The sequence below is a fragment of the Oryza brachyantha genome, chromosome 1, assembly GCF_000231095.2.
Source record: "Oryza brachyantha chromosome 1, ObraRS2, whole genome shotgun sequence".
NCBI lineage: Eukaryota > Viridiplantae > Streptophyta > Magnoliopsida > Poales > Poaceae > Oryza > Oryza brachyantha.
In genome coordinates, this window is record NC_023163.2 from 24755469 (window position 1) to 24767645 (window position 12177).

General features: G+C 39.6%; 1 protein-coding gene across 3 annotated transcripts; it reads left to right on the forward strand.

The window, feature by feature from the left end:
* The first annotated feature begins 1468 nt into the window (after positions 1-1468).
* On the forward strand, positions 1469-9690 carry LOC102712032. Of its 3 annotated transcripts, XR_005811935.1 has the most exons (9): positions 1469-1618; positions 1728-1842; positions 2432-3480; positions 4283-5931; positions 6032-6138; positions 6790-7586; positions 8003-8115; positions 8499-8904; positions 9038-9690. XR_005811935.1 is itself a non-coding variant. In XM_006644708.3 (8 exons), exons 1-8 carry the CDS (start codon positions 1511-1513, stop codon positions 8779-8781), a joined length of 4221 nt encoding a protein of 1406 aa, XP_006644771.3. In that variant the 5' UTR covers positions 1469-1510; the 3' UTR covers positions 8782-9690. The 3 variants fall into 3 exon arrangements, 2 of the variants coding, with proteins under 2 accessions (XP_006644771.3, XP_040380540.1); XM_006644708.3 differs by having other exon boundaries at positions 8499-9690; XM_040524606.1 differs by lacking the exon at positions 9038-9690 and having other exon boundaries at positions 8003-8066; positions 8499-8650.
* The last annotated feature ends 2487 nt before the right edge of the window (positions 9691-12177 follow it).

Genomic DNA, 12177 nt, shown 5'->3' on the forward strand with positions numbered 1-12177 from the left:
GCGCGGCTAGCTTCGTTATGAAATTTCTTATAATATCAAATATAGATTCATATTATATTATAAAATATAAATATTAAAGTGGCAATATAGTTTTAAACTCGGACTTAATTTAGATCATACTTTTACATTCACGTTTTTTTCCTTGTCCAATTCAGATTAAAAAATCTAATCCTTCCAAAAAAATCGAGGTTCTTTTTTATCCAAAAATCATATTTTTTCTCCTTTTTTGATCCAGATTATAAAAAATGCAATCCTTCCAAAAAAATCCACATTCTTTTCATCCAAAAAATCATGTTCTTTTTTATCCAAAAAATCACGTTTTTTCTCCTAAAAAAAACTCCTTGTCCAATCCAGATTCTTAAAAAAATCCAGGTTCTTTTTTATATCCAAAAATCACGTTATTTTTTATGCAAAAATCAAGTTCTTTTTATTCTAAAAATCATGTTCTTTTTAATAAAAAAAATCATATTTTCCCCTTGTCCGATCCAGGTCAAAAAAATCCACGCTCTTTTTTTATCCAAAAAATCACTTTTTTTCTCTAAAAAACATTTTTATCTCCTTGTCCGATCCATATTAAAAAAAAATCCAATCCTTCAAAAAAAAATCCACATTCTATTTTTATCCAAAAAAATAATGTTCTTTTTTCTATAAAAAATCACGTATGTTTCCTTCTTGTCTGATCCATATTAAAAAGATCCAATCTTTCCAAAAAAAATCCACGTTCAATTTTATCCAAAAAAATCAAGTTCTTTTTTCTCTAAAAAAACTCCTCCTTTTTTCCTATGATTTATCTACACCGTTATAATTTGGATCCACCATGATCTAATGGTGCATATTTTTTTTTTCTCTGATTTATCTACACCGTTGTAATCTGGACCCACCGTGATCTAATGGTTTATATTTTTTTCTTTTTCTCCGATTTATCTACACCGTTATAATCTGGACCCACCGTGATCTAATGGTTCATATTTTTTTCTTTTTCTCCGATTAACGTGGTAATTTCTAGCCGTGAGAGCGAACGTGGAGCCTTCTTTTCCTATTACTCTAGATATATAATAGATTAATAATTAATTTATCACGTACTAATATATTATTATGTTTTTCGCGTAATTTTGCTTAAGATAACTTACCTCCACCCCTCCTAGCTAACGGGGCCTTATTCCCTTCCGTACCCTCTCTTCTCGTAGCTTCGAAAGCACGGCCCAAACTGCGAAAACTCCAACCACTTGGGCCTCGACGGTTCCCCTACTATCGGCCCACTTCTGCTCGTGTCATCAACTCGCTTACCCCGGCGGCCGTTTCGTTCTCGCGTAGGCCTCCTCCACGTGCCACGCACGAGCCAACAAGCCGCTGCCCTCTCTTCCCCACTCTCCCTCCACCAGTCCACCGCCTTCCCCGCTCTGGAAACTGGCGCACGCAGGCAGAGCCCAGCCCATCACCCACCACACCACACCACTCAAACCCTAAACCCCTCCCCCCACCTCCGTCCCTCCTCCGCAATCTCGCCGCCATGGCGGCCGAGCCGTCGGAGCCCGACTCCTCGCAGGATCCCGCACTCGCCGCCCCCGCCCCGGTCACGGCCACCGCCATAGGTGGTCCCAACCCGTGCTGCGCCAAGGTAAACCAGCCCCTACCGTCCCAGCCACTTGTGAATTTGCTGCGGTTCTGTCTGTGCTTCGTCTGTACGTTCTGATGGGCGATGTTTTATTTTATTTTTTTCCGCGTAGCTCTGGAAGAAGTACCAGAAGGTTGAGGCGAGCCGCACGGCGCTGCGCGAGGGGGTGAAGCTCTTACAGGGCGCGAATGACAAGCTGATGAAGGAGCGCTCCGAGCTCAACAAAGGTACCTAATCTCCCCCGCATAGAGTTCCCTGAATTGTTTTTGCTACGCTGCTTTGGTTGGTTTCTACTGCATTGTGGATTTGTGATTCTAATTAGAAATTGAAGTAAAAAAAATCACTCGCATAGAGCAAATGGGTAATATAGCTTTCTAGAAATTACAGAACACAGCGTGCCATATTTAAGCCAGTGATTGACGGGATGTATTCAGTAACATGAATATTTTGGCCACAACATATTATAGTACGCTTATTCAGGATTGTAAACAATACCTTCTTTCTCACCTATAAATTTGCCAATCTTACAGAAGACTTTTCTCTGAGTATCTAATGCTCTGAATTCTAATTTAATAGCATGTTAGTAGCATGCCAGCAGGAATTTAACAGAAGGTGCCTATCCCAGAGAAGATGATCATTTGAAAGTATGTTTGTTTTCTCTGTAGCACTTCTTTAGCATATTATTATTGGCCATTTAATGCAAAACTAAAAATTGTTGAAGGTTGCGGTCATGGTTTTACTGCATCTCCATCTTGAAACTCTTATGTTTGTCATGCATTGATAAGTTTTTTTATCTCCACTTTTGTGGAAGAACAGTGTGCAATGAGGAGCGTCTCCGAGGTGATTCAGCTGAAGCAGCTAGGATATCTGAGTCTGATGCCAGAGATATGTTAGAGAAAGAGATAATTGAATTGAAGGCGCAGAACTCTGCATTGCAACAGTCACAGAATGTCTGCAAAAATGATAATGAACTTTTACGCATCTCTGAGTTGGAGGATGAAATTAGAAGGCTCAAACAGGTTTTGGGAGAAGAAAGGAAGAAAAGTAGCTCTGAGAAGAAAATTGCCGAAGAACAAAAGGGCAAGGTTTTAGAACTACAGAAGCTACTGAAGATGGAAACAAACAAGTCTGAAGAGTATAAACGGCTTTCTGATATGGAAAGAAAAGCAGCCAATGGTTTGAGGGCATCATGTGAAAAATTGAGGAGAGAAGCGAGTGAAGCCAGAGAAAAGTTGGCTGTTCAGGTGAAGAAAGCAGAGGAAGCAAATAAAAGGGTTCAAGTAGAGAAGCAGAAGGCTGCCATAGAAAAGAAATTTGCTGACTCAGAAAAATCATTAGTAGAAAAAAACAAAAATCTGATTGAAGTTGAGAGGAAAAGGCTAGCAGAAGAGAGGAGCTGTGCTGAACGTTTACTTGCAAAGTTAGAGGAGCAGAAGAAGTTGAATGAAGATTTACTTGTTAGCGTTGAGGTTGAAAGAAAGAATTCAATGGATGCGAAAAGCCATACGAACCATCTATCCAAGAAGTTGGAAGAGGAGAGAAAAAGAAGTGAATATTTACAGAGGAAGTTTGATGATTTAGGTGCACTTAGGGATACAACTTCGTTTGGCAAACATGGACAGCAACGCATTGATGTGACTACTGAAGGTGCAAATATAAGGCTTCTCAAGGAGAAACTTAAGCTGAAGAAAGAACAATTAAAGCATGTGAAAAATGTGTCAAAGCTAGATAAAGCAAAAAATGCTTTGATAAGAAGAGAGCTTCAGCGCCTTAAACAAGACTGGATCCAATTGCTGAGCCGATTTAACATGCTTGATGACCATCTTGCTGCGGATGGTGTCGAAGGTATTCATGTGTTAACAGAGGTCTGTATCTGCTATTTATACTATCATCAACTATACTTATGAAGGTAATTTTAGTATAAATTAGAATGTTATTGTAAAACTATCTTTTTAGTAAATAATCTTAGCATGCTAATAGAGACAAAGCATTTCTCATAATCCACCTTTGTACGTATCTGGCAAATCTACCTGCATCATGGCTTTGACTGAACTTTTGGTATTGCTGCTTTCTTTAGCCAGAAAAATGTCAATCATTAGCTTTGAGGTTGTTTACTTATTCTTGTTCAGTAGCAGTATTAGAAAAGAAATAGTACAAGAGGATCATGTAGACATGCTAAGTGAAAAAGGTTTATTCCGATTTCCATGGCTAGTAAAACTATATATTTGATCACAATACAGCCTACAGAAATATCTATAAATCATCTTTACCTACCAAATATGTTTCTTTATTTTCATGTTCTTTGTAAAGTGTAATATCTGGACTTGAAAAATATTCTTTACTAGCATGGTGAATGTGCACAGCATTGGTTGTCAAACAAACACACATTAGATGTTCTAGTCTAAAAATATCAATATAATTACCTCCAAGTCTGCAACTAAATAAAATATTGTCAATTTGACATCTATATATTTCCATAGAGCATACTGTCATCATTACCAGCTCATCTATGTAGTAGAGAGTGCAAATTGATGTGACCAAAACAATATTAACTGATGTGTAAATCTAATTGCTATGCTGCACATGCTTTTAGACATGTTCATTTAGACCTATAATTCTGTTACCTATGCAATGTAATAATGTGTTCTGATGTTATCATCTTGGCAGTTGAAACAACATCCAGAGAATCTGCTTCCACATAATCCAATCGCTGCCCCATATTTCGGGTTGCAGGGTGGGATAGTTCCTTTCAGTTCATCTGTACCAAGGGACTACACTTCATATCAGTTACCCAGAGAAAGCTGCACAAGACCAATCTCAGGTACTAGTTCTGAATTAGAGCCTCCTGTTGGTAGCTCTCCCAGAACAGAGTCAAAACGTGCACACAGATCTTCATGTCCCACATCCTTATCTGATAAAAAGTTCATGGGCTCACAGGGTAAGGATGGGCAATTAGTTTCTGCATCACCAGATATCAGAAGAAAGAAGAGCTCAGTGGCTCCTAAATTAACCAGTAAATATAGTAATGATGCAAGGAAGCACGATGATAGAGCTTTACCTGTGGTTTCTGGTGATTCTTTTCAAAAGAAGGCACTGTTCCTATCTGGTGCTACAGAAGTTGCAGATAAAAAACTCAGAGGGGATAATAAGAGAAAAAGGACTAAAATGTCACTAAAATTAACTGACTGTCTTCCATCTAAGCATAATCGGCTGCATTCGGAAATGAATGCTCATAATGCCACTTCAAATGGCATTTCAGCGTCCAATGATGATCGGTCTCGTGTACACCAAGGAAATAGCATCATGCCTGTTGTGAATGAAGATGACATGCAAAATCATAGGAGGAAGTGCCATGTTAATGCTGAAAAAACTCCTTCATTCAGTGCTTTTTCTGAATCAAGAAATGCTCATGCTGTTAGCAAATTTGTTTCAGTACTCTCTTTTGAGGAAATGATCAAGGGGGACTGCTTGAAATTACTCAGTTTGGATAATGGTGCGGATGAGGAAAGATACAGAAGGGCGATGGAGAGACCTCTTTCACCAGACCTGCCCATAATTCTACCGCATACAACTAAAGCGCAAATACATGGCAGCTCCCACCATTTGTCTGATAGGATGCCCAATGCTTTTGAATATGAGAGAGATTCTCCTGCCTCTGGAGCCAATGCCACCGATTTGGAGACACGGCCCAATATGCTGGGAGTCAGGGGACCTGCAATTCAGAAGTTGACTCAGAACACTAGCAAGCTTGAACCATCCTTTAATAGGATAGACTGTCGTGATAATGTTAAGCAGCTTTGCCCAAATGATAAATCTAACTCAGAAGTCAATATTTCTTGTAGCACCAAGTCAGATGATGCACCAACTAACCCCTCTTTAAATTGCATGTTGCATGTGGATCAGGGCCAAACTATTGTAGCTTCCCTAGCTGTTGTGGCTAGCAACACCAGTAGTAGTCAACCACATTCTACTTTGCATTTGCAGCATTCATGTAAGGAGGCATCTAATGGAAACAGCTCAAGTCAGATGCATAGCTCGTCCATATCGGATTCTGGACAACAGAATGTTGTGGGTGGATGTAAAACAAAAGCAGTTGGGTCAACTGATTTGAACTCTAATATAATTGGGCTTCATCATGGAAACAAAAAACGTCCTATGTATTTTGTTGGTCTGATAAGAATGAAAAAAAGCAGCACAATAAGGATATTTCGATATTGGGAAACCCTGATTGCTGAAGCTAGAGAAGTTTCCGAGGAAGCTTTTGTTGATTCTCCATTATTTGAAAGAATATCAGCTGAACCATTGCTCCCTTTAGAGTAAGTTTGTTCGCATTTAACTCCCGCTCTCTATTAGCAGTACCCAGCATTTTGATCATATTAGCGTCTGCGATCATATCTAACAGTTTTTGTTTTGCAGGGAGAAGGTAGCACTGATTGTCTCCCTACTGTTGTGGGATATTTGTAGATTTGTCACTGCAGATCCTGTTGTAGACGGGAATTTTTCATCTGTTTTTTCCTTGACTGGTAAGACAGCTGACAGACTTTTATTTCACATACTCATGGCTCATTTCTTATCCCTTCTCTTTTATTTGCAGAAAATGAATTTAATGAATTTAAGTTTACACTTTGTTCAATTGGAAAAAAACCCTTATGTTTTAGCTGCTGCATCTTGCTATACAATTGATAATTCCCTACTGATTGCATGTAGAAAATTATGCAATCAACCCAGGACAGCAGCCTTTAGTCCTAAGGAACTTGGGATAGGCTAGAGATGATACCCAGATCAAGCCACACTAACTAAAAATTTCATGTCATTGTTCTGGCATGTTCATCACCAGTGTTCACACACCCCTGTCCGAAGTCAAATCTGTGGATACATTCCATTCCTTCAAATTTTTGAATTTGTTTAAGAAAAAGTTAGCTAGCAAGCACCAAACACAATCTGAAAGCAGTTATACCAAACAAAATTACCATAACATACAAGTGTGCCAAATGGATTTGGAGCCTGGACCCTTTTTCATTATAAATATTGAATCTACTTTTGTGTGTATTTCTCCTATTACTGCAAAGTTATCAGTTATGCAAGCATGTTGCAAATAGGTGCTCATTAGTCAATTGTACCATTATATAGTCCTGCTTCTGATTGATAATCACAAGACATTATCTTCCTTGCAGTGAAATCTTACATGGAAACAAGATGGGCATTTCTGAAAAACAATCAGCTGGATTTTCATGTCTCCTTAATTGAGGATTTTCTCGTGAAAAGAGAAATTGTGGTCTGCGATAAAATGGGGCATGCGATTCCTGCCGTGAACAAATACAGTCCCTTGGATGATGAGACTGGCATACAAGTGTCTACTAAACCTGCCACCGTAGATCAATTCATCTCTGGTTGTGCTCTGTTGGCTTCAATATGCGTTAAAATGGAAACGATGGACATTGTTTTAGAGGTTTCATACAAAGTTCTTCTGATGGGAAAAAGTAATGTGTCATGGACACTGTTGGCTCTTCATGTCATTGGTTCTCTGTGTGGCGATAAGTTTCTCTCTTCAAACAGTTGCAACTTTCTCATGACAACTATACGGCTGGTTGTCCTGCTTCTTGAGGCCACAGACAATTCTTTGTGCCTTCTGTCATCATATATTCAGTCAAATGGGCGAACTGGGTTTCCAACTTGTGCACATTGCCTTTTTGATGTGGATACTGTTTCCATAGATGAATTTATCTCTTCTCTGCTGGATGAGCTGGATTTTTGTTCTCAGCAATGGAACAGTTATTCTACCTCAAATAAGATAATTGCAAGAAGCAATCCTCATTTGGAATCAAGTGGACTGGATATCAACTGTGGTGAACCTTGCTATATCTCCAAGCAAGTAAATCTTACTGAGGATAGTCATCTCTGTACTGGAGGAAAGGACTTGTGCTATTTTGCGGAGATAGTTTCTTTGCTGGAATTGTTTGGAAGTTACATGGTATGTGCATCTTTGTGGTCTTTATATTGGTTCCATTTTCCTTGATTGATGTCTTCTCTAAGTATTTGAGCATGTTGGTGAATGTTGATATTTACCAGCAGGCATAACTTAATGCATTCGAGACATTTTAATTTTAATTTTTTTTAAAGCTAAGCCCTTAGTCTTGACTTTTAACCAGATTTGGAAATGTTGCAATAGAAAATTAGCTAACTGATGCTGCTGTTCTCTTGTCAGTCCAGAATCTGAAAGGTGGATACTTTATTGTTTCTAGTAATGAGATTGTTTTGTTTTACATTGCTTAACTCAAATATATTCATGCTATTAATATCATTCACGGAATCCTGTTGAAGAATTTACTGTGCAGTTTTACACACAATCTGTTTAGTGTTGGCTGATTGTGCTGTGTTCATTTTCAGAGCTGCGAATGGACATACAATAATGTTGTTGTTCGTCTCCTGAAGATTTTGGAGTCATGCACATGTGAGGAGCATTCTGCTGCTCTCTTAATACTCATCAGCCAACTTGGAAGGTTTTGTCTGATTTGATGCCCCACTTCTTTAATATACTTTCAAGGAACAATGGTTTAATGTATTTCATTGTTATATGGAAGCATCCTTTATCTTTTTTCATAATTTTTTTGTGTGACGGGTAACCTCATAAATTTCCATGCTAGAATATTCTTCAGGTGCATGTGTTATTTTTCTTTTTTTTTTGTTATGGGTAACCATATAAATTTTCATGCTAGAATATTCTTCAAGTGCATGCGTTATACTATGTACTGTTGTGGTGTGTGTGTGCAAGTCTAGTATAACTATTGTTTTGATTTATATAGATCAGCTTGTTCTTACTTTTAATATGTTTATTGTAGTATTTTGTTCTTACATTCTTCACAACTCATTTGTCATTTTATAGGTTCTTTGTTGATGATGCTGGTTATGAGCAGAGAGCAGTTAGTGACCTGAGGAATAAATTGTCAGTGCTAATGAAAACAAAATTTTCAAACTCAAGAACTATACCCGCTCAGTTTTCTGCTGTTGGGGCATTGCTTAGCCTCCTCCCATTGACATTTGACAAAATAGTTGCACATTCTGGACAATTTCCAGATCTGTATGTTTTGCAAGCAAGGCAGATCTCTGAATGGTTTGGTCAGTTAAGGAAGGAGCATCAATCTTTAGCTTGTTCCTTTTTCAGTTGACTTTGTAGATACTGGTGAATTCAGGCAGTCAGTTTCAACCACTATGTTAGAGTTGCCTCATGATTTGGCCTTTTACGGAATGTTGAAGAAATATCATGGTGTTTTTTTGGTTGCTCCTTGCTGGTATGATCCTGACATAACAAAACCTTTTAAGATAACCCCTCACCATGGCAGCATATAGATGAGAATGTTCATTCGCTTTGGAGACTGATTTTTTTTCTTCATACTTCAATGTCCTGTTGCTGAAATGTTGCAGGAAAAGAGACAGTGTCTAGTTTCTTGACTTGACGTGGAGATGGAAAGAACCATGAAATTTTGACTTCGACTAAGAATTGGATTTCAAGTTGGCTCAGTAACATCTGGGGTTGTCGAACCAAGGACTCCAATCATTGTTAAATCAACCCAATTAACCAAACTCATTGTGTCTTTGCAAGGATTATGATCGCCCTGAGCATCTGATATGCCTGGTCTGAGAGGCTGCATGACTGCTATAACCTAGATGGATGGAATTTTGCATTTGTTATAGTTGAATATTCTCTCATGTAGCTTCATTTCAGTGAAACTTGGTTGTACCAAAATCAACGTGCTTGGTGATTGGTACACTGGTTCCGTTTTTAGAGAACTATATAGGCTGGCATATTGGTCTACTTCACACCTGAGGTAGCTGGGTATGGCTAGGCATTTTTGCTAATGATTTTTTGCAGGGAGGTAGTTCAAATTTTTGTGACCTCACCTTCCTATCTTCTCATTTTGTTGCCCTTTCTGACTGTAGAGGTAGATTTACCAAGGATCAAAAGAAGTTTTTTGCCCAATGCGCTGGGCGTGTAACTTGTGTAATTCAATTTATGAAGGCAAGTGATTTTCATGGTAGCATCTCTACAAATCTGAGTCATAACTTTCCCAATTTCTGTGGCGGCAATAGATTCATCGAATTCTGTAGGATAAGTGTTTCATCGATTCTGTATTTCTACGATAGTTTCCCCTACAGTCAAATGATCCGCTTACTTTCCTGTCCCTCCCTTCAGCTAGAGATTTGCATACAGATTTGCAAACGAAATGGACGCGATCCTGTTGTGGCCGGACGCAAAGTCCCAAAGTAAGCTATTCGCAACCTGCGCCATTTGCTTATGGTCAAAGGCGTTAGCTTCTCTCTTGGGAAAGACTGTAAGCTAACTCCAAACATATTTCAAGGAGACACGTGATAGGTGGGACTAACACATATTTTAAGGGGGACTAACACATATTTTAAGGAGAGAAGATGAAGTGACATATGATAGGTACACGTGATAGGTGGGACTAACACATATTTTAAAGAGAGAAGATGAGGTGACATATGATAGGTGGGATATGTTAGTACATATTTTGTAGGTAGCTATACTATGAATTCTATGAATTGACTATAGATGAATTGGAGTTAGTAGTTGGTTATACTATTAAAATTGCTCTTAGAGGTGATTGTTTGGCTTCAATTCTTCAAACAATATATTTGTAAATAAAAAACAATTTATGAATAAAATACTTATTTGTGTATTATTAGCGATCTAATGTTAAAATAAAATACGGTGAAAAAACCCTAAAATCAATCCTAAATTAAGATTAATGATTTAAATTTTAGCTTTTTAACTATTATAACTAAGGTGGTGGTGTTTGTTTCTAGAGGCTAAACTTTAGTCCCTAGTCACATCGGATGTTTGGATACTTATTATAAATAGTAAACGTAGTCTATAAATAAAACTCATGCATAATCTTGGACTAATTTACGAGACGAATCTAATGAGCCTAATTAATTTATGATTAGCCTATGTAATGCTACAGTGAACATTTGCTAATTATAGATTAATTAGGCTCAAAAAATTCGTCTCGTGAATTAGCTCTCATTTATAAAATTAGTTTTTTTAATTAGTCTATATTTAATACTTTAAATTAGGATCCAAACATCTGACGTGACATGGGAAAGGTCACATCTAAACAACCCCTAGACATAAACGATGAGCTGTCGACACCGTCACTACCTGGAACTGCGTGATTTCAATGCGAACCGCGAACAGCGGGAGTGGTACGCTGGCAGCAGGCGAAACGCGGATGCGCAAGTGTGGCCTGTACTGTAGCCGGCCGAGCAACGAACGATCCGTCAACGTATGCATGCATTCAGGAGATCGCCACATAAATATATATCGATCCCGTGTCGTCGCGCCACTCTGGTCACAGTACGCACCGTTGCCCAATAGAAAGAGGCGTCCAGGACCAGGAGCAGAGGAGGGAAAACACCGGCCAGACCGACCTTTCCCCGCGCCGCTACCACGCGGCGCCCCCCCACCCCCCACCCCCCCCCCCAACACCCGCCCACCACGTGCAACGCGCCGGGAAGTTCGGCGACGCGGCCGCGCACGTTGCTGTACTGGACTGGAGTACCAGTGCTTTTTGCTGGTGGTGGACACGGCGCTCGCGTTCCGTTTTGGCCGGTGCCCCATGCGGTACGTGTCCGCGCCTCACGTGCGTTGGCGGCGGTGGGGGCGGGGCCGGCCACGGAGACGCGTCGCCCCGCCCGTTGCCTCCCTCCTCTTCGCTCGATCCGATCCAAAACATGAGCAGCGCGGCTGCGCGTCCCGCGGGCCGCGGAGCAGCAGCGCGCGTCCTAAAACAAGATTGACAAAAGAAAATTTTACTCGAAAATAAATGATTGTTTTGAAAAGAAACCAAAATAAATTAAGGGAATATATAGTTATTACACATCTTTTCAACTCAAAAGCGCAGTAGACAGAAACATGTATGCTACTACCTATTTTACTTTAGGTATTAGTTGCTCTAAGATTAGTTAAAATAGTCTCTTATTTTACGACGTGAAAGTATTAATTAAGGGAGAAGCGCGGCTCCTTTTTCCGCCGCGCTTGCTTATGTGTCAAGCAACAACACGGTGGGACGGTGGAGTAGTGTAAGGTCGTGGTGGGGGTCGCCGATCGCCGATCGGGCGGCCCGCGCGATGCCGTGCACTGCGGGAGATCAGATCCAACCAACCCCAACGATTACCGACCATAATGAGCAGTTTAGCACCGGTTCTTTGGGCGGCTAGCTATCAATCAAAAACTGTCCAGTTAACTTGCGTGTGGTCACAGCCACTTCGCACGTAACTGTCAGGTTGGGCTGGCCACCTATGACAAAAGAGTGTTTAGGTGGGGAAATTAAAATTTTTAAATGTCAAATCAGAACGTTTGATTAGATATCAGAACGAGTTTTCGTACACAAATGAAAAAATGAATTTTATGGCTTGGTTAGAAACCACGAGATGAATCTTTTGAGCCTAATTAATCCTTCATTAGCGCATGTGAGGTTACTGTAACACTTATAGCTAATCATGAACTAATTAGGCTTAAACTAATTTCCACGTAACCGGCAATT